This window comes from Lolium perenne, chromosome 2 (assembly GCF_019359855.2).
Source record: "Lolium perenne isolate Kyuss_39 chromosome 2, Kyuss_2.0, whole genome shotgun sequence".
Taxonomy (NCBI): domain Eukaryota; kingdom Viridiplantae; phylum Streptophyta; class Magnoliopsida; order Poales; family Poaceae; genus Lolium; species Lolium perenne.
Window position 1 is genome coordinate 230141651 of NC_067245.2, and position 23433 is coordinate 230165083.

Sequence of the window (23433 nt, forward strand, 5' to 3'; positions counted from 1 at the left end):
TGGACTTGAAGCCATGCTTAAGGAATTTATTAGTACACAAACTGCTTTTAACAAATCTGTTGAAGAAAAGCTTGGGAAAATTGATATACTTGCTTCTAAAGTCGATAGTCTTGCTGCTGATGTTGATCTTTTGAAAGCGAAAGTTATGCCTAATGAAAATAAAGATATTAAGTCATTTGCTACAGCAAACGCCATCCAAGTTAGAATTAATGAGAATATAAGATTGATGGCCGAATTGCGTGCTAGGTGGGAGAAAGAAGAAAATGCTAAAGATAACAATATAGCTAAAGTTTGGACTATTACCACCACTAGCAATGCTAATGCTTCACATGTTGCTGCACTTCCTACTATTAATGGTAAAAGAATTGGTGTTGGCAATGTTTCCACTTCTAATGCAAAGCGTGAAAAAGCGCTGAAAGCTGCTAAAGCTAAATCGCTGTGATAAAACTGCTGAATTTTTTTCTAATGTTGGGGATAATGATCCCATTGCTTTAGATCATAATGGTTTAGATTTTTATGATTGTCACATCTCTGAAGTTATAAAGTTCTTACAAAAACTTGCTAAAAGTCCTAATGCTAGTGCTATAAATTTGGCCTTTACAAAACATATTACAAATGCTCTCATAAAAGCTAGAGAAGAGAAATTAAATCTTGAAGCTTCTATTCCTAGGAAGCTAGAGGATGGTTGGGATCCCATCATTAAGATGAAGGTCAATGACTTTGATTGTAATGCTTTATGTGATCTTGGTGCAAGTATTTCTGTCATGCCTAAGAAAATCTATAATATGCTTGACTTGCCACCATTGAAAAATTGTTATTTGGATGTTAATCTTGCTGATAATTCTACAAAGAAACCTTTGGGGAGAGTTGATAATGTTCGCATTACGGTTAACAATAATCTTGTCCCCGTTGATTTTGTTGTCTTGGATATTGAATGCAATGCATCTTGTCCCATTATATTGGGAAGACCTTTTCTTCGAACTGTTGGTGCTATTATTGATATGAAGGAAGGTAATATTAAATATAAATTTCCTCTAAAGAAAGGTATGGAACACTTCCCTAGAAAGAGAATGAAGTTACCTTTTTATTCTATCATAAGAACAAATTATGATTTTGATGCTTCGTCTCTTGATAATACTTGATACACACTTTCTACGCCTAGCTGAAAGGCGTTAAAGAAAAGCGCTTATGGGAGACAACCCATGATTTTATTACAGTACTTTTGTTTTATATTTGAGTCTTGGAAGTTGTTACTACTGTAGAAACCTCTCCTTATCTTAGTTTTGTTGCATTGTTGTGCCAAGTAAAGTCTTTGATAGTAAGGTTCATACTAGATTTGGATTACTGCGCAGAAACAGATTTCTTGCTGTCACGAATCTGGGCCTAATCCTCTGTAGGTAACTCAGAAAATTATGCCAATTTACGTGAGTGATCCTCAGATATGTACGCAACTTTCATTCAATTTGAGCATTTTCATTTGAGCAAGTATGGTGCCCGTTAGAAATTCGTCGTTACTAACTGTTCTGTTTTGACAGATTCTGCCTTTTATTTCGCATTGCCTGTTTTGCTATGCTTGATGGATTTCTTTGTTCCATTAACTTTCATTAGCTTTGTACAATGTCTAGAAGTGTTAAGAATGATTATGTCACCTCTGAACATGTGAATTTTGATTATGCACTAACCCTCTAATGAGTTGTTTTGAGTTTGGTGTGGAGGAAGTTTTCAAGGATCAAGAGAGGAGGATGATACAATATGATCAAGGAGAGTGAAAGCTCTAAGCTTGGGGATGCCCCGGTGGTTCATCCCTGCATATTTCAAGAAGACTCAAGCATCTAAGCTTGGGGATGCCCAAGGCATCCCCTTCTTCATCGACAACATTATCAGGTTCCTCTAGTGAAACTATATTTTTATTCCATCACATCTTATGTACTTTGCTTGGAGCGTCTGTTTGTTTTTTGTTTTTGTTTTGTTTGAATAAAATGGATCCTAGCATTCGTTGTGTGGGAGAGAGACACGCTCCGCTGTTGCATATGGACAAATATGTCCTTGGCTTTACTCATAATGTTCATGGCGAAGGATAATCTGCTTCGTTAATTGTTATATGGTTGGAAACGGAAAATGCTACATGTGGTAATTGGTAGAATGTCTTGGATAATTTGATACTTGGCAATTGTTATAGATCATGTTTAAGCTCTTGCATCATATACTTTGCACCTATTAGTGAAGAAATACATAGAGCTTGTTGAAATTTGGTTTGCATGATTGGTCTCTCTAAAGTCTAGATATTTTCTAGTAAAGGTTTGAGCAACAAGGATGACAGTGTAGAGTCTTATAATGCTTGCAATATGTTTTTATGTGAGTTTTGCTGTACCGGTTCATGCTTGTGTTTGCTTCAAATAACCTTGCTAGCCTAAGCCTTGTATTGAGAAGGATTACTTCTCGTGCATCCAAATCCTTTAGCCAATAACTGTGCCATTTGTGTCCACCATACCTACCTACTACATGGTATTTCTCTGCCATTCCAAAGTAAATTGCTTGAGTGCTACCTTTAAATTTCCATCCTTTGCCTTTGCAATATATAGCTCATGGGACAAATAGCTTAAAAACTATTGTGGTATTGAATATGTACTTATGCATTTTATTTCTTATTAAGTTGCTTGCTGTGCGATAACCATGTTCACGGGGACGCCATCAACTACTCTTTGTTGAATATCATGTGAGTTAATATGCATGTTCGTCTTGTCTGAAGTAAGGGCGATTTACCATGAGTTGAATGGTTTGAGCATGCATACTGTTAGAGAAGAACATTGGGCCGCTAACTAAAGCCATGATTCATGGTGGAAGTTTTAGTTTTGGACAACAATCCTCAATCTCTAATGAGAATATTAATTGTTGTTGAATGCTTAAGCATTAAAGAGGAGTCCATTATCTGTTGTCTATGTTGTCCCGGTATGGATGTCTAAGTTGAGAATAATCAAAAGCGAGAAATCCAATGCGAGCTTTCTCCTTAGACCTTTGTACAGGCGGCATAGAGGTACCCCTTTGTGATACTTGGTTAAAACATGTGTATTGCGATGATAATCCAGGTAATCCGAGCTAATTAGGACAAGGTGCGGGCACTATTGGTATACTATGCATGAGGCTTGCAACTTGTAGGATATAATTTACATAACACATATGCTTTATTACTACCGTTGACAAAATTGTTTCTTGTTTTCAAAACCAAAGCTCTAGCACAAATATAGCAATCTATGCTTCCCTCTTTGAAGGGCCTTTCTTCTACTTTTATGTAGAGTCAGTTTACCTATTTCCTCCCACCTTAAGAAGCAAACACTTATGTTAACTGTGCATTGATTCTTACATGCTTGCATATTTGCATTCATCATATTACTTTATGTTGACAACTATCCATGAGATATACATGTTACAAGTTGAAAGCAACCGCTGAAACTTAATCTTCCCTTGTGTTGCTTCAATACCTTTACTACGAATTTATTGCTTTATGAGTTAACTCTTATGCAAGACTTATTGATGCATGTCTTGAAAGTACTATTCATGAAAAGTCTTTGCTATATGAGTCAGTTGTTTACTCATTGTCTTTACCATTGCCTTGGATCGCTGCATTCATTACATATGCTTACAATAGTATTGATCAAGATCATGATGGCATGTCACTTCAGAAATTATCTTTGTTATCGTTTACCTACTCGGGACGAGTAGGAACTAAGCTTGGGGATGCTGATACGTCTCCAACGTATCGATAATTTCTTATGTTCCATGCTACTTTATTGATGATACCTACATGTTTTATGCATACTTTATGTCATATTTATGCATTTTCCGGCACTAACCTATTAACAAGATGCCGAAGAGCCAGTTGTTGTTTTCTGCTGTTTTGGTTTCAGAAATCCTAGTAAGGAAATATTCTCGGAATTGGACGAAATCAATGCCCAGGGGCCTATTTTTCCACGAAGCTTCCAGAAGTCCGAAGAGGAGACAAAGTGGGGCCACGAGGTGGCCACACAACAGGGCGGCGCGGCCCAAGCCCTGGCCGCGCCGGCCTACTGTGTGGGCCCCTCGTGACGCCCCTTGACCTGCCCTTCCGCCTACAAATAGTCTTCGTCGCGAAACCCCCAGTACCGAGAGCCACGATACGAAAAACCTTCCAGAGACGCCGCCGCCGCCAATCCCATCTTGGGGGATTCAGGAGATCGCCTCCGGCACCCTGCCGGAGAGGGGAATCATCTCCCGGAGGACTCTACACCGCCATGGTCGCCTCCGGAGTGATATGTGAGTAGTTCACCCCTGGACTATGGGTCCATAGCAGTAGCTAGATGGTTGTCTTCTCCTCATTGTGCTATCATTGTCGGATCTTGTGAGCTGCCTAACATGATCAAGATCATCTATATGTAATACTATATGTTGTGTTTGTTGGGATCCGATGGATAGTGAATGCTATGTTATGTTGATTATCAATCTATCATGTGTTGTTTATGATCTTGCATGCTCTCCGTTGCTAGTAGAGGCTCTGGCCAAGTTTTTGCTTGTAACTCCAAGAGGGAGTATTTATGCTCGATAGTGGGTTCATGCCTCCATTAAATCTGGGACAGTGACAGAACGTTCTAAGGTTGTGGATGTGCTATTGCCACTAGGGATAAAACATCGATGCTATGTCTAAGGATGTAGTTGTTGGTTACATTACGCACCATACTTAATGCAATTGTCTGTTGTTTACAACTTAATACTGGAAGGGGTTCGGATGATAACCTGAAGGTGGACTTTTTAGGCATAGATGCATGTTGGATAGCGGTCTCTGTACTTTGTCGTAATGCCCAATTAAATCTCACAGTACTCGTCATATCATGTATGTGCATTGTCATGCCCTCATTATTTGTCAATTGCCCAACTGTAATTTGTTCACCCAACATGCTAATTCTTATGGGAGAGACACCTCTAGTGAACTGTGGACCCCGGTCCTATTCTTTACATATGAAATACAATCTACTGCAATTGTTCTTTACTGTTTTCTGCAAACATCATCATCCACACTATACATCTAATCCTTTGTTACAGCAAGCCGGTGAGATTGACAACCTCACTGTTACGTTGGGGCAAAGTACTTTGGTTGTGTTGTGCAGGTTCCACGTTGGCGCCGGAATCCCTGGTGTTGCACCGCACTACACTCCGCCGCCATCAACCTTCAACGTGCTTCTTGACTCCTACTGGTTCGATAAACATTGGTTTCTTACTGAGGGAAACTTGCTGCTGTACGCATCACACCTTCCACTTGGGGTTCCCAATGCGCGTGTGCTTTACGCGTCATCAGAGACGTATCAGCATCCCCAAGCTTAGTTCCTACTCGTCCCGAGTAGGTAAACGATAACAAAGATAATTTCTGAAGTCACATGCCATCATAATCTTGATCAATACTATTGTAAGCACATGTAATGAATGCAGCGATCCAAAGCAATGGTAAAGACAATGGTTAAACAATTGAAGCATATAGCAAAGACTTTTCATGAATAGTACTTTTAAGACAAGCATCAATAAGTCTTGCATAAGAGTTAACTCATAAAGCAATAAATTCATAGTAAAGTTATTGAAGCAACACAAAGGAAGATTTAAGTTTCCGCGGTTGCTTTCAACTTTCAACATGTATATCTCATGGATAGTTGTCAATGCAAAGTAATATGATGAATGCAAATATGCAAGTATGTAGGAATCAATGCACAGTTAACACAAGTGTTTGCTTCTTGAGATGGAAGGAAGTAGGTAAACTGACTCAACATAAAAGTAAAAGAATGGCCCTTCAAAGAGGGAAGCATGGATTGCTATATTTGTGCTAGAGCTTTTATTTTGAAAACATAAAGAGAGCATAAAAGTAAAGTTTTGAGAGGTGTTTGTTGTTGTCAACGAATGGTAATGGGCACTCTAACCCCCTTACCAGACAAACCTTCGAAGAGCGGCTCCCATGAAACATTTTTATTTTTGGGTGGCACTCCTTCCAACCTTGCTTTCACAAACCATGGCTAACCGAATCCTCGGGTGCCTGCCAACAATCTCATACCATGAAGGAGTGCCTTTTTATTTTAGTTTTATTTAGATGACACTCCTCCCCACCTTTACTTTCTGAAGCCATGGCTAACCGAATCCTCGGGTGCCGTCCAACAATCACATACCATGGAGGAGTGTCTATTTTTGTAAAATTATGAAGCTTAATTAATTTGGGACTGGGAATCCCATTGCCAGCTCTTTTTGCAAAATTATTGGATAAGCGGATGAAGCCACTAGTCCATTGGTGAAAGTTGCCCAACAAGATTGAAAGATAATGTAGCACCCTACCTTTTAAATAAAGGTAAGACACCTATGTATACTCTATAGTGCTATTCCCGAGATCACTGATAGCACACACATTACAAAATATAGTAATCATTGCAATAGTATCAAGTTACTACATTGTTGATCCATAGGGTAAAGTAAAACCTTACAAATTGCATAGTCACATGGACTAGCTCAGCAATATCCAGAGCACATACAGCGGAAAGTAAATCATCAATGAGCCTTCATCATCTTCATGTGCCACAGACAGTCATATTGGAATGTAGACTCGAGATCCTACCTCGTACTTCTCCTCATAAAATCCTGCACATTTGAATATGCAGCCCCACGAATGGAGGTCAGTACAACGATGTACTGGCAAATGACACTTATATGGTGGATGTTTTTAGGCACGACTATCTACATGATATTTGGCTAGTGGAGTTCAGGCAAATTTGCATAAAGCCAATTTTATCCTATATTTTATTTAAAACAAAACATTTTATAACTCTTGAAAAGATTTTTACAAAAAGGCACAAAGTCAAGATAACTCCCAGGTCACCACCACATACCATGGTTTTCACTTCCAGGTACGTAGCCCTGGGGCCACTCAACTAGGATAAACCTCAGGTCACCACCACATACCATGGTTTTCACTGCCAGGTATGTAGCCCTAGGAAAATCCCGTCCTATGTTTCTACACAAACTTTTAATCATTCAGAAAAGGTGATGAGATTATTCCGTACATCCTTGTCTAGAGACTCAAATTGTTTGTAACCGGGGACACGGCTAAGATCTTAGGTTTAACTCTGCAGAGGTTGTGCACTTTCACCTTACGACCCATTCTACCCAGAGAGAAGAATGAGACGAGACCTTTCAGAAGGAGAGAGCAACCATACCAGCAAGACCCGTTCCCACCTATAATTCTGCTACCAGCCAATGTCTTGCAACAAGTGGAACCCTCGCATCTTACTCAATCAAGACAGAGCCCATAATATCATAAGGCTGCACTAGAAGTACACTAAACACGGAAGACATAGCAATCTCTTTGTTCCTGGGTGGCAAACCACAAGTGCACTCACCCCCCAGGTCACCACCACATACTATGGTTCACTCCCATATATGTAGCCCCAGGTAGCCACTCAACATAATCCAAAGCCACACCAATTCCACCCAGGTGTTTCATTAAGGTTATTAACTTTCAATTTTTCAAACAACACTTTAACCAACAAGTGAAACAAAGCATTTTCATCATTTTTAAATCACTTCCGACAATCCTAGCAAGTTGTGTTTAAGAGGTGGCTACACGCTACTAGGATCTAAGCATAGCATAATACTTTTCTTTTGAAAACAAAATCCTACCATGCATACTAGTTTCAAAACACTAATGCATAATTAAAATAAGTAGGATTTGAATGTCACTTGCCTTGATCAAAGCAACCCGCACAATCACAACAATCACAAGAGTAACCTTGGCCTCCTTCACAATCTAAATAAATAAACAAAACAAAAATAAACAAACATTCAATATGAACAACCATAGACATGTATGCATGCATGATATGCACCAATTAATTTCACACAAGAAAAGTAGTGTGAAAATGTTGTATTAAGTGTTCTCTGATATGTACAATGTTAATAAAGTATTCTGGACATTTAATTTGATTTAGAAAAACCATTAATCGAGTATCTACTTAACATATACAACCTTATTAATTAGCTACTGCAAGCATTATGTGTTGTAAAAATATGAATTTGACCTCCCTGGATAGGCTACAGTAGTAAAAGATTAGACCAGTTGGAATTATTCAAAAATAATTTATAGAATTTGAATTATCCTCGAATTACTGATTTGAGTAGATTTTACTAAAGCAAGTTTGTGCACGTATCAAAGTTGTACAAATCCTATACCAAGATGAAGTACATGATCTGAGGATTCCAGAAAGTACAAATTTGTTAAATTTGGACCAGTAGATTATTTGATATAATTTTTATAGTGAAAAAGTATTAATTAAATCATTTGAATTATGATTCGAAAACTAATACATAACATATACAGTATTCTTGCATATTTGGATTCTACATGTTATAAGCTTTCCAACAATATAAAGTTTGTAAATTTTGGACCTCTGGATGATTTTATAATGAATTTCTAAGTTGGACACATAATCTGATATTTAAGATTTACATTTAAAATGAGTTTGACCGAGTTTGACTGAGACGCTGATCAGATCTGATCAGATCGCTAATCAGATCTTCATTGACTGTACCGCTGACTGTACCACTGACTGTACTGCTGACTGTACTTTGATTTTGACCAGACTGAGTTGACTATGCTAATGTCATAAATGTTGACAGAAAAGTTGCTCAGATGGAAAAACTTTGTACATCAAAGTTGTATAGAATTAATAGATCTATTTAACGAACAAATTATTTTTCACGATAGCATAATTAGTTTGACAAGATCTGGGTTATACCTTATAAGATCTGAATCTTGTAATATATTTTTCTCCTTGCTCGGTGAACGAAACAAGGTGAGACTCGCGGCAATGGAATGATCTTGACGAGAGGAATAACTTCCGTGTTGAAGTCATGACGATTCAAGATAGTTTTGAAACTCGATTTGGCTCCGATTGACTCAAAATAGATCTATAGATGAACGATAAGTCGGTACTTCAAATCAAAAAACTTTCAACATGAAAGTTGTAGAGGATGATCAGATCTACATACTCACCAAAGGGATTTGGATTTCGTGAAACGAGCACGAACTAATTGAAGATTCCCTTTGTCAGACCTGACGCCTTGCGATGCGAAATTGTCCGTGTATGGTGGATGAAAAGAGATGAGATCGGTCGAGATTGAAAGATCTCGACGAGATGTACAACTTTCGTGTAGAGCCCGAAGCGATTTGAAGTGATTTAGGGGGTCAAAACAACGAGTTAAGATTCGTTGATCTAGGATTTCGAGAGGAGGAAAAGGAAAACGAAACTGCGACGTGGTGGTGACTTTATATAGAGCATAGGTCGGTGGAAAAGGTGGCCTCGGAGTTACGAACGATAGAAACAAACGGATCTGAAATCGGAGTTGTGTAGCTCAAGAAAACTATGTTTAAGTAGAGATAAGTTTTTCCAAAACAAATTTGGTTCGTTCCTAGAGAGACACGACCGACTCCTGGTCGTTCGGTCCGGTCGCCGGGTGGGCTGCTGGCCTGCTGGGCCGGTCGGTCCGGCTGGCCGGCCCGTTTTCCTTTTTTTCTTTTTCTTTTTCTCTTTACTTATTTCTTTTATAAAATTTGTTTCGTAATTCCGATTTAAGTGAAACAAATTTCTACAAGTTTGTAAAATTACATTGCTCAGTATAGGACATCATAAAGATTTAAATTTAATAAATTATTATTTTATATCATTTTATTGCTACTATGCCATTATGGCTATATGAGAATAGTTTCAACACCAAACAAATTTATAAAAAAATTGTAAAATAAAATATAGTATTTTAGGACAACAAGGAACCTGTTTAAAATCCATTTGTGAAAAATAAAATAATAATTATATGCTCTTGGCCTAATTGCTACTTTGGCAGTATTTTACAAATATAGTTTTCTATAGTTTTATTTTCTTAAACAGAAATCCATTAAGGATTTGAAAACTTTGAAAGCAAGGATATGTTTGATTTTGAAAAATACTTTGAAATCAAAAGTCTTTGTAAACCTCATTCTTGGAAAATGCTTTTAAATAACTTCAAAAGTTTTAATTTCTTGTGAATTTCCAATCAAGTGCAAACAATCAAGCATTAAATTTATTTTTATTTGATATTCCAAAATTTAGAAAATTTCGGGATGTGACAGATAAACACCACATACTTCCTCATGAGCTATAAAACATTGACACAAATCAGAGATGATAAATTTTGAATTGTTTAAAGGTAGCACTCAAACAATTTACTTTGGAATGGCGGAAAATACCATGTAGTAGGTAGGTATGGTGGACACAAATGGCATAGATTTTGGCTCAAGGATTTGGATGCACGAGAAGTATTCCCTCTCAATACAAGGCTTAGGCTAGCAAGGTTATTTGTATGAACTGGTACAGCAAAACTCACATAAAAACATATTGCAAGCATTATAAGACTCTACACTGTCTTCCCTGTTGTTCAAACCCTTACTAGAAAATATCTAGACCTTAGAGAGACCAATCATGCAAACCAAATTTCAACAAACTCTATGTATTTCTTCACTAATAGGTGCAAAGTATATGATGCAAGAGCTTAAACATGATCCTTATGAGCACATCAATTGCCAAGTATCAAATTATTCAAGACATTATACCAATTACTACATGTAGCATTTTCTGTTTTCAACCATATAACAATTAACGAAGCAGTTTCAACCTTCGCCATGAACACTAAAAGCTAAGAACACATGTGTTCATATGAACCAGCGGAGCGTGTCTCTCTCCCACTCAAGCATGAATTTATTCAAACAAAACAAAAATAAAAACAAACAGACGCTCCAAGTAAAGTACATAAGATGTGATGGAATAAAAATATAGTTTCACTAGAAGAAACCTGATAAATTGTTGATGAAGAAGGGGATGGCTTGGGCATCCCCAAGCTTAGATGCTTGAGTCTTCTTGAAATATGCAGGGATGAACCACGGGGGCATCCCCAAGCTTAGACTTTTCACTCTTCTTAATCATATATCATCCTCCTCTCTTGACCCTTGAAAACTTCCTCCACACCAAACTTGAAACAAACTCATTAGAGGGTTAGTGCATAATCAAAATTCACATGTTCAGAGGTGACACAATTATTCTTAACACTTCTGGACATTGCACAAAGCTTCTGAAAGTTAATGGAGCAAAGAAATCCAACCAACATAGCAAAAGAGGCAATGAGAAATAAAAGGCAGAATCTATCAAAACAGAACAGTCCGTAAAGAAGAATTTTTAAGAGGCACCAGACTTGCTTAGATGAAAATGCTCAAATATAATGAAAGTTGCGTACATATATGAGGATCACTCACGTAAATTTGTAGATTTTTCGGAGTTACCTACAGAGAACACTGCCCAAATTCGTGACAGCAAGAAATCTGTTTCTGCGCAGAAATCCAAATCTAGTATCAACCTTCTATTAGAGACTTCACTTGGCACAACAATGCAATAAAATAAAGATAATAAGAGGTTGCTACAGTAGTAACAACTTCCAAGACTCAAATATAAAATAAAAGTGCTGTAGTAAAATAAACACATGGGTTATCTCCCAAGAAGTGCTTTCTTCATAGCCATTAAGATGGGCTCAGCAATTTTAATGATGCACTCGCAAGAAATAAGAGTTGAAGCAAAAGAGAGCATCAAAAAGAAAATTCAAAACAAATTTAAGCCTAACCCACTTCCTATGCATAGGAATCTTGTAGATAAACAAATTCATGAAGAGCAAAGTGACAAGCATAGGAAGATAAAAGAAGTGTAGCTTCAAAAATTTCAGCACATAGAGAGGTGTTTTAGTAACATGAAAATTTCTACAACTATATTTTCCTCTCTCATAATAACTTTCAGTAACATCATGAACAAACTCAACAATATAACTATCACATAAAGCATTCTTATCATCGGTCTCATGCATAAAAGTATCATTACTCTCCACATAAGCGTAATCAATTTTATTAATTGTAGTGGGAGCAAATTCAACAAAGTAGCTATCATTATTATTCTCATCAAGTGTAGGAGGCATGGTATAATCATCATAAAATTTACTCTCCATAGTAGGTGGCACCAAAAGACCACTATCATTATAATCATCATAAATAGGAGGCAAAGTATCATCAAAGAAAATTTTCTCCTCAATGCTTGGGGGACTAAAAATATCATGCTCATCAAAACCAGCTTCCCCAAGCTTAGAACTTTCTATATTATTAGCAACAATGGTGTTCAAAGCATTCATACTAATATCATTGCTACTAGCATGCAAATAAGGTTCCATAGGTTTTTTAATTTTCGCGTCAAACAATCCATGTCTTAACTCAGGAAATAGATTAAAAAAGCTCCATGTTGCTTTCCATTATGCCTAACTAGTGAAATAAAAAACAAGAAACAAAAAGATGCAATTGCAGGATCTAAAGGAAATAGCTTCGAACACTTACAGCGGCACCAGAAAATAACTTAGTTACCTGGGACCGGAGTGTGAGTGCCTTTTTACCTTTCCTCCCCGGCAACGGCGCCAGAAATTTAGCTTGATGTCTACTCACGCTTCTTTTCCTGTAGACAGTGTTGGGCCTCCAAGAGCAGAGGTTTGTAGAACAGCAGCAAGTTTTCCCTTAAGTGGATCACCCAAGGTTTATCGAACTCAGGGAGGAAGAGGTCAAAGATATCCCTCTCAAGCAACCCTGCGATCACAATGCAAGAAGTCTCTTGTGTCCCCAACACATCCAATACACTTGTCAGATGTATAGGTGCACTAGTTCGGCGAAGAGATAGTGAGATGCAAGTAATATGGATGTATATGAGTGGTAATAGCAATCTGAATAAAATATGGCAGCGAGTAAACATGCAGTGAAACAGTAAACAAACAGTGACAACGACGCCAGAAAATGCTTGCTGGCGTGCAGTTGACGTGGGAGATGGGAATCTTTGTGGTGTAGCTTTTCTATTCGGAAACAAGGCCTAGGGATCATACTTTCACTAGTGGACACTCTCAACATTGATCACATAATAAAACCACTCTACACTCTCTTGTTGGATGATGAACACCACTAATTGTGTAGGGCTACAAGAGCACCTCAATGCCGGAGTTAACAAGCTCCACAACATTCGATGTTCATATTTAAATAACCTTAGAGTGCATGATAGACCAACGCAATTATATCAAGTACTAACATAGCATGCACACTGTCACCATCATACTATGAAAGGAGGAATAGATCACATCAATACCATCATAGTAATAGTTAACTTCATAATCTACAAGAGATTACAATCATAAACTATGCCAAGTACTACATGATGCACACACTGTCACCATTACATCATGGAGGAGTAATAGAGTACTTTAATAACATCACTAGAGTAGCACATTGATTAATAGTGATACAAAGCTCATATGAATCTCAATCATGTAAGGCAGCTCATGAGATCATTGTATTGAAGTACATAGGAGAGAGATTAACCACATAGCTACCGGTACAGCCCTTAGCCTCGGGGGTGAACTACTCCCTCCTCATGGGAGATAGCAGCGGTGATGAAGATGGCGGTGGTGATGATGGAGATGCCTTCCGAGGGCACTTCCCCGTCCCGGCGGCGTGCCGGAACAGAGACTTCTGTCCCCCGAATCTTGGCTTCGCGATGGCGGCGGCTCTGGAAGGTTTCTCGTACCGTGGCTTATTCGTCTCGAAGATTTATGTCAGGGGGCTTCTTATAGGCGAAGAGGCGGAGTCGGAAGGGCTACGGATCCGCTACACAATAGGGGGGCGCGCCCTCCCTTGGGCCGCGCCGCCACCCTGTGTGGGTCCCCTGTGGCTCTCCTCTGGTCCCTCTCGGGTGTTCTGGAAGCTTCGTGGAATTATAAGATATTGGGCGTTGATTTCATCCAATTCCGAGAATATTTCCTTACTAGGATTTCTGAAATCAAAAACAGCAGAAAACAGGAACTGGCACTTCGGCATCTCGTCAATAGGTTAGTTCCGAAAAATGCATCAAAACGATATAAAGTGTGAACAAAACATGTAGATATTGTCATAAAACAAGCATGGAACATCAGAAATTATAGATACGTTGGAGACGTATCAGAGAGACACCACTAGTGAACTGTGGACCCCGGTCCATTCTTTTACATCGAATACAATCTATTGCAGTACTTGTTTTACTATTCTTAGCAAACATCATTTTCCACACCATACAATTAATCCTTTGTTACAGCAAGCCGGTGAGATTGACAACCTCACTGTTAAGTTGGGGCAAAGTATTTGGATTGTGTTGTGCAGGTTCCACGTTGGCGCCAGAATCTCTGGTGTTGCGCCGCACTACACTCAGTCACCAACGACCTTCACGTGCTTCTTGACTCCTACTGGTTCGATAAACCTTGGTTTCTTACTGAGGGAAACTTTCTTCTGTACGCATCACACCTTCCACTTGGGGTTCCCAACGGGCGTGTGCTTTACGCGTCAACATCTAGCTACAGCTATGGACCCATAGTCCAAGTATGAACTACTCACACATCAGTCTGGAGGCGATCATGGTGATGTAGAGTCCTCCGGGTGATGATTCCCCTCTCCGGCAGGGTGCCGGAGGCGATCTCCTGAATCCCCCGAGATGGGATTGGCGGCGGCGGCGTCTCTGGAACTTTTCTCGTATCGTGGCTCTCGGTAATATGGTTTTCGCGACGGAGGGAATAAATAGGCGGAAGGGCAGAGTCGGGAGAGGCACGAGGGGCCCACACCATAGGGCAGCGCGGGCCCCTTGCTGGCCGCGCCGCCTTGTGGTGTCGCCACCTCGTGACCCCACTTCGTATCTCCTTCGGTCTTCTGGAAAGCTCCGTGGATAATAAGACCCTGGGATTTTGTTTCGTCCAATTCCGAGAATATTTCCTGTGTAGGATTTCTGAAACCAAAAACAAAAGAAAACAGGAACTGGCACTTCGGCATCTTGTTAATAGGTTAGTGCCGGAAAATGCATATAAATGATATAAAGTGTATATAAACCATGTGAGTATTGTCATAAAACTAGCATGGAACATAAGAAATTATAGATATGTTTGAGACGTATCACTCATTTCAGGGATGGGCCTTCCTCGGGCGACCATCTGCTCGCTCTTGCTGCTCTGGCCCCTGTGCCCCAGCTGCCGCCTCCTCCGAGCAAGCTCCCGCCCAACTTTAAGCCATAGGTGGTTGCACCTCCGTGTGGTGTTCCAAAGGTCATGGGCGGTGACTTGGGATGGAAGGAGGTGCGCGACCGTCATCATCTGTTGTGGAGCAAGCCGACCCCTTCTCCTCATCATGAGAGGTCAGACCGTGCCAACGCCTTTAGGCGGAGGGCGCATGGTCTATGCTTGTAGCTCGACCACCGCGTTTCCGCCTGTCATGGCCGCATCAGATGTGGCATGCCGCTGCTCTGGCCACCGCGAGCATCCGAGCGTGACTTTTGGCAGCATCAGCAAGCCAATCAGGACCCCCTCCGCTTCAGTCCGGCTGCAGGTAGTCATTGCCTTCCTTTGGATCGCTCGCATTGCATCCAACCATATCTATTGCTGCTAGCCCGTTAGTCTCAGCAGATGTCACCCTAAAGTCAGTTTTCACAGAGCAAGCCGAGATGTTGCATGTTGAGCTGCAAGGCCTGGCTTTCTCAGCTAGAGGATTTGGTCGGTCCTTTGCGAGTTGTGGCGGTCTCTGTGCAAGGTTGGGTGGAGGAATTTGGTAGCTTTATGGAGATGGTCGAGGTTGCTCTAGAGAGGATCTCTCTTGCATCTACAATGATGCACCTGTCTCCAGCGTCGCCTCCGATGGCTGGGCACAATGTTCACGATGCGGATGATGTGGCTTATGATCTCTTTGGATGTTACTCCCCTCGTGCTAGAAACAACTCGGCACCCTCCATTTATGTGGCTTCCATGGAGGGCGGGGACTCCGAGTTGTTTAACATTTCGGTGTTCCAGGTTGTGCTCATCCAGTAAGAGTTTGTCGTGGAGCCGTTTGGGACTTCTCCAATGGAAGAGCTGAAGGATTGCACTATGCCTAGCTCTGAACTGAATACTTCGAAGAAGATTCCCTAGGTGGTTGTTGTTGATCCTCAAGAGAGGGCCTCTCCTTCATGGTTGGGTGAATTCCTCGAAGAGCTTCTTTCCGCTCGGTGGGGTGTTCACTCCCTCTCTCCTTGAGTGACGCAATTGTCGTTTGGGCACGAAGATATGATATTCCATTGGCCAAGCCTGTGGAGTATAGGAGGGCAGAGGCTTTTGGGTAATTACCAAAAACTAAGAGCTAAGGGAAAAGCCACCGAGGAGGTCCTGAATGAGAAGATGCAGCATTATCTGCAGATGTACTGGAAGCAACACACGCCACAATAGGTGATTGAAGCGGTTCGCGTCTTAGAGATCAATGTGTGATCACTCATGTTGGGAGGGTGCACAACAGTGCACTCCTAGTGGCGAGAGTTCGTATGTGTTTGCGAAGATTATTTTTGCTGGATACCAGGCGCGGTATGTGTTCTTAGGTTTAGGGGCTCTTTTATCTGGCACAGATGATGTGCCATGAGTTGCCATCTGTGGTCTTTTAACCGCGCATTGTATGGTTTTTGGGTCCAACTTTTCTAATTAACTGCATCAATTTTCCCCTTCACCGTCAAATTTTTTTTATTTGAGTAATTTAAGTAAGACTGTGGTTTTGCTAAGGAATTGATCATTGTAGCGGATTTTTTTTAAAAAAAATCTTCTTATTATTTTTAGGTTGTGGGCATCTGTAAGATCGATAGAGCAATGCATTGTTGCAGAAGTTAGATATAATTGACATTTTCGTGATAACTCCAAGGAATTAAAAAAAAAAAAAACTCCAAGACGAAAAGGAACACCAAGAAACACCACATACACAGCGGCAGTACACGCTTCCAGCATATTCCACCCTACACGTCCATCCCTTTCATCGTGACCGCCTCCTTGACATTGCGATCACGTCCACCTCCGGGCGCCAACCCGCCTCTAGCAGCTATACAGTCCCAGCCGCATCCCCGGCGTCCGACATTGTGCGCTTGTACTGGTGCCGACTGGCGAACACCAAGAACACCACGAAGTTGGCCACACCGAGCAGCGCGAGCATCAAGTAGAAGAGGTCCAGCCGGCCGTCGTCAAGGCGTCCCCGTATCCACGCGCCCCTCGTGGCGGCGTCGACGGCGAGCACGAGGAAACTGCTGAGGAAGAAACCCATGGCCAGCGTCGACAGGAACAGGCCCGTGCTCATGGACTTCATCCGCTCGGGGGCCTCCCGGATGAAGAACTCCAGCTGCCCCACGTACGCGAACGCCTCGCCGGCGCCGACCAGGAAGAACTGGAGCACCAGCCAGAATGCGCTGACGGTGCCGCCGCCCGTGGACGCGTCCCTGCGCTTCTTCTCGACGAGGGCCGAGACGGCCATGGCGAGCGTGGCGAGCACGAGCCCCGCGGCCACGCGCTGGAGGGAGGTCAGACCGTGGGGGTGCCGCGTCAGGCGGCCTGCAAGAGGCACCAGGAGGCGCTCGTTGAGCGAGGTGAAGAGGAGGACGGAGAGGACGAGGAAGACGGAGAGGGACCCCGCTGGCACGACGAAGCCGCCGCCGCCGACGCGGCGGTCCATCTGCTCGGCCTGCTGTATGGAGAAGGTGGCCATCTGGGAATAGATGGTCCAAAAGAATATGCACGTGGACCAAATGGGGAGAAGCTGCACGACCATCTTCACCTCCTCCACATCCGTCACCGTCAGGCCCGGTGACGCCGCCGCCATCGCGAGGTCAGCCTCCACGATGGCTGCTTTGTCCAGACACCTGTACACAGAAACAAACGGTTAAATCTCATCAAGCTACTGTCTATCGTGCATGATAGGACACCTGTTATAATTCACAGTTTGCCAGAGCGCTTCAGCACGCAAAAGCTTGTTTTCTAGACGATACGATCAAAAGACATGGGTAGCGTGTACGTTTTTTTTTTAACACAGTATAAATATAGATACTAATAAATACGTAGATACACTCACCTGATAAACACGCACCCACCCTATCTCATGAGCATTTTTGAGAGGCTGGATTCAAAAATGATTCAGCAGATCTTGGAATAGATGAAGTCACCACAAGTGCTTCATTGTCGACGAAAACGTCGCTTCAAACCGAAAAATATTCTACCTTTATAAAACACCAAATATCAAACCTATTGTTTAAACTTTGATGGGCCCAGGATACCACTACCGATATACGACACATTAAAAGTTGTGAAACAAAATAAAATTTAGCAAAACTTGTAACGCGAGCAGGAAACTGAACGAAACTGGACATCACTAATTCGTGCACGCTACATTCGTCGGACTCATGGACAGTTTGCAATGCATTGTCCTACCACCCACAAGCAAGTTTCAGTGTGCTGCAAAATAATGTGCGGTGCTCTGAAAATGCATCGGAGATTGGCCCCCAAAATGTCACCAACACATGCACCGGTGTCAGCGATTGTTTGGAGGTGGATTTGCATGGCATGTTGGCCTAGGTCCTTCGGCGTCCATCTCCAAGTGCCTGGCTGCAGGCAACAGTTCTGCATGGGCTTCGGTGCGTTCGCGTGGTAGCATATGATCCTGACTTGAGGACGTACGCCATCTTCACAAGATCTATTACTAACCATCACCTCATGCGATTGATCTGGTTCGTGGTAGTGTTCTGGCTTTTGGACAAACGGCATGTCAAGCTAACATGCTATGTGTCTGCAGTTAGGTACTTCTGAAAATGATTAAAAAAAATATTTCTAGTAAAAGATCCACTAGTTTCTTGGATAGTTCTCCCTTCTGGGCCCATGAAGCTCTTTGCAGCATGAACCTTTCGTTTGCAAAAATTTGGTGGATCCTAATGATCTGGCCAAGTTTAAACAATCAGTCAAGTTTCTGTATATATTCCACCAGCTGCTGTAACAAAACTTCTAGTTTCTTTTCGCTGAACACTAGCAGTAGTTTGCGGTGTCATCCAGGTAGCTGAATGGTAGCTTTTGGATAGCTTTTGTTTGTAGTTTTCTTGATGTTGGCCAAAACCTCTGACTCTGTTTTTGTTATCGACGGGTAATGAAAATCGATCCCAGGTGGATCTCTTGGAAAAAAAGGTTTCTTGGATAGTTTCTGGCACATCTACTCATGTTGATTTCCGTTTCCAGCCAAGATTTTACGTCTTGCATTGGCAAGAACACGGCTTGTCGTCTTCACCTTCTCTTGTACTAATACACCTAATTTCGTCTTGCTTTCTAGCCACTGATTGGAGGAAAAACACTCTAGTTTTAGTCGCCTTTCACGAGCGTCTACCTTCATCAAACATCTTATTTGCTACCTTCATCTATTTAGGTAAAATTACCATACTCATTTTAGAACAAAGAGAATACAATTTATCTAGTGAAAGCCAAAAACGGAGCACGTCTCATGCATATGCACAAGTGTAGTACATGACCACGTGTCATTGTGAGTATGGTGAACATGAACTGGTGATCTACTAACACTCTACTACCTCTGTTTCGATAAATAAAGCGCACGCGCACAAGATAATGTTTAATCAAAAAAATAAGTAATAAAATCTTGATTATATTGTATGCAATTAGTATCTTTAGTTTTGTACCGAAAATACTCTCGGATGATTGTAGTTTTATACCAATAATTTTTATGTATTTAAAGAAATCGTTGACGAAAGAAAAAAACTAGAGAAACAAGGGCAATTATTCATTAGAATGGAGGGACTAGCTAGTACTCTTGTTTGCTAGGGCTTTTGCTTTAGGACTCGGAAGTAACCAAACACCCCATTGCAGTAAGGGCGGCCACAATGTATGCCAAATAGAGGTTCTAAATTGTGTATTTTGTTTTTGGCATGGGTTCTTACCACTGCAGAGGGCATTGCCATAGCCAAATATTAGGGCGTGCGAGCAAATAGCTGTTCCTGCATTCATATTTATTCTCTAGTCTCTCTTCTTGTTGTGGGTCATGAGAGAGAATATTGATTCTTTTGGCAATCTACACATTGTGCTAAACCTAGCCATTTATCATCAAAACCATTTATCATTACGTGACATATTTAAATTTTGGAAAAACCCGTGAATGCTCTAATGGACAACCTCAAAATTCTAAAAGCTATGTTTTTATGCAATTTCTAAAGCATAGTTAAGACCATGGAAAATCAGAATAACAGAAGTATGCTCACAATCATTTTTTTTTGCGGGTATGCGGCGTATCAAAATTACATCTGAATTTACTAATCTCCAACCAAAACTAATTACCTGCAGCTCGAAAATATAACTGGTCAATTTATTTGGACATAGCATTTTCACTAGTTAAAATAACGGAATTGCTAAGTTTCATGTCTGCTTCACCGTTAGATTTTGTTTGTGCTTAAAAATTCATGTTTGCTACTATTATTTACACTTTGTCTAGACCCGCATTGATACATGCTCATGTAATTCAACTAAGAACTTAAGTCTCAATCGACTGAGTGTTACAGACACCCTTAAAATAATCACTAATCACTCAAATACACAAAACAGAGCCAGGCCAAAGAAAGGAGCAATACCTAAGCATATCCGTGTGTGGCACCTTGGCCTCGTGGAAGCCGTGGAGCTCGCTGGCATCCGCCGGGCACGGCAGTCTCCGGTTCCGCCTCGCCGCCCACAGCACACGGCCGATCACCGTCAGCGGGCTCCCCTGGGGCCTCCTGTACCGGTACCGCGGTGTGCCGGCCGCGAGCACCACCACGGCAGCGACCATCACAGCGGCCGGCACGCCGTACCCCCAGCCCCGGCCGACGTTGTCCTGTACATACACCAGCACGGTGACCGCGAACAGCGAGCCGAGGCTGATGCTGAAGTAGAAGCGGTTGAAGAAGAACGTCATGGCCCGCTCCTCCCGAGGGTCGCGAGCGTCGAACTGGTCCGAGCCGAACCCGGACACGTTCGCCTTCAGCCCGCCGGCGCCCGCCGCGATCGTGTACAGTGCCGAGTACAGCATCGCCGGCTTCCCGCCGGTCGCCGCAACGCAGCCGGCCGCCGCCATGATGCACCGTGGAGGCACCGCCGTGCTCGCCGCTAGCAGGCTCGTACCCTAAGCCATAATCGATCGAGAGTAATCAATGGTGAATTGCACTGCAACGTCAGATACTCGACATATGTGATGAATAACAAGAGGAAGTTGGCGCGCTATTTACCACGGCGGTGATGGTTGCGGAGATGGCGATGGTGATGTAGCGGCCGAGCTTGGCGTCTGCGAGGAAGCCGCCGAGGAGGGCGAGGAGGTTGAGCGTGCCCATGAAGTTGGTGACGATGTTGGCCGACTTGGCGCTGGAGAGGTGCATTTCGCCGGTGAGGTACGTCACCAGGTTCATCGAGATGCCCACCACGCACACCCGCTCCGCAAGCTCCGTGCCTGAGACCACACAGAAACACATAGCCATGAGCAGAACCTTGCCGACTTCGACAGCGTGATCTCATCACTGTGCACGTACCCAGGATGAGGCCGGCTCCGAGCCATCCCCCGGCGCGGGACTTGTCCACCGGTTTGCCCTTGAAATCCACCACCAGGCCATCGTCGCTGCCATTGTCGATGCAGACGCCGACAGAAACCTGCGCCCGCCCACGCACAAACATTTGCCGTTACAACTTACAAGAACACCGAAACGAATCGATCACTACATCTCGATCAATGAACACAAGTAAATCTTCATCTACACATGATACTGTGATAGCTATACGGACCATGTTGCCTTCTAGGTTACTGCGGAGAGGGCGGGGAGACGATCGCGAGTAGAGCGCAGAGAAGAGCGTCGTTGTCGCAGGTTGGGGACGGAGAGGGGATTTTATAGCGGGAGGAAAGAAAAGTGGGGAAGATTTCCATGCATTTCCTGTGGGTTGTGGCAAAAGCAAATGATTGAGCAGAAAAAAAAGGAGCAACTGTTCTATTTTTCTTGTGTACTAAGGATTAACGAAATTACCCGCAAAAAAAAGGATTAACAAAATTACCTCATTCATGGATATTGGGCAATTCAAACTCGAAAGGATAGAACTGCCTACACCGCAACGTGGACGTGACAAGTCTTACCGTGCCACATTTTTTCCTTGCTTATTTTTGATTGCCTTCCTCCATTCCCTTCTTCCTTCTTCGGCATCGTCTTCTCTCACTCCACTCGCGGTCATTTTTATTGTAGATATGTTATGATGTCGGCGACACCGGCCCATAGATAGGGCATCACTCTAATCCGTGTGGTTATAGTCTTACCTATCTTACGTGGTGGACGTCGGTGAGCCCCGTTTGGGCCACTGACATTATTATTATTTCTTCTCCTTCTCCTCTAATGACATTCTCCATTCTTCTTGGCTGAATGACACGAAGCCCAAAGACATAGCTCCGCTTATATATGAAGCTTCCACTAGGAAGAGATGGAAGGTAAACCAAGCGTTGACGGATCATGCTTGGGTTAAAAAAATCAAGATGGACACAAACCTCACCATCCAACATTTGCATGAGTACATTCGGCTATGGAATCTTCTCCAGGACATTCATCTCAATGAGCTTCTTGAGGACACAATCACATGGACCACCACCGAGAATGGAGAGTACTCCACGGCCGCAGCTTACAAAGCACAATTCTTCGGAGCCATGACTACCAACAGGAATCGGCTTGTTTGGAAGGTTTGTCCCCCCCCCCCCCAAATATCAAGTTCTTCGCTTGGTTGGCTCTCCATAATAGGCTTTGGATGGCGGACCGTCTAGCGAGAAGGGGTACAACAAATTGCGGTCGGTGTACGCTTTGCAACCAAACTCAAGAAACGGCGGCTCACCTTCTCTCCCATTGCCGCTACTCCAAGTGCCTTTGGGGGATGGTGAAAAGTTGGATTGGCATTCCTTCCATCCACCTCCATGCGTGGACGGACGATCTCAACCTTGAGGGATGGTGGTCCAAGTTGTTGAATGAGGCTTCGGACAATCGCAAGGCCTTGTCCTCCATTATCATGCTTGTTAGTTGGACCATTTGGAAGGAGCGGAATGCTAGAATTTTCAACCATAAGTCCGCACCAACCGCCACCCTCCTCAACATTATCAAAACCGAAGTGAAGCTTTGGGTTGCCGCGGGTGCGAAGTGTTTGAGTTTTGTAACAACGGGAGAGTAATCCCTTAGTTTTCCCTTCGAGTTTTCTTTGTTTTCTTTGGTGAACCTTTGGTCTTGTCTAAACTCTTCCCCTTAATTAATGAATAGTGGCAAATCTTTTGCCACTCGTTTCAAAAAAAAAAATCTCCATTCTTACTACATCTTTTCTAACCCCCTGCCCACCCCACTTCTTCATTATCCTCTCATCTGACTCCATTCTCCCTTGTTCATCCTTCCTCTCTTCCAATCTCCTGATACCCCACTTCTTTATTATCCTCTGGATCAGACGGCGACA

General features: G+C 42.4%; 1 protein-coding gene across 1 annotated transcript; it reads right to left on the reverse strand.

The window, feature by feature from the left end:
• Positions 1 to 16846: 16846 nt before the first annotated feature.
• LOC127330486 (protein NRT1/ PTR FAMILY 6.4) lies at positions 16847 to 23055 on the reverse strand. The gene is made up of 5 exons (XM_071825611.1): positions 22831 to 23055; positions 21498 to 21615; positions 21201 to 21418; positions 20571 to 21097; positions 16847 to 17816 (listed from the first exon to the last, which is right to left on the reverse strand). Exons 1-5 carry the CDS (start codon positions 23053 to 23055, stop codon positions 17006 to 17008), a joined length of 1899 nt encoding a protein of 632 aa, XP_071681712.1. The 3' UTR covers positions 16847 to 17005.
• Between the last annotated feature and the right edge of the window lie 378 nt (positions 23056 to 23433).

Coding starts and splice junctions, on each gene's coding strand:
- LOC127330486 (XM_071825611.1), bottom strand. CDS start 23,055: ATGGTTGAAAATTCTAGCATTCCGCTCCTTCCAAATGGTCCAACTAAC. Junction 21,419..21,497: donor CGGAGCCGGCCTCATCCTGG/GTACGTGCACAG, acceptor GTGTGGTCTCAG/GCACGGAGCTTGCGGAGCGG. Junction 21,098..21,200: donor CCGCAACCATCACCGCCGTG/GTAAATAGCGCG, acceptor ATTATGGCTTAG/GGTACGAGCCTGCTAGCGGC.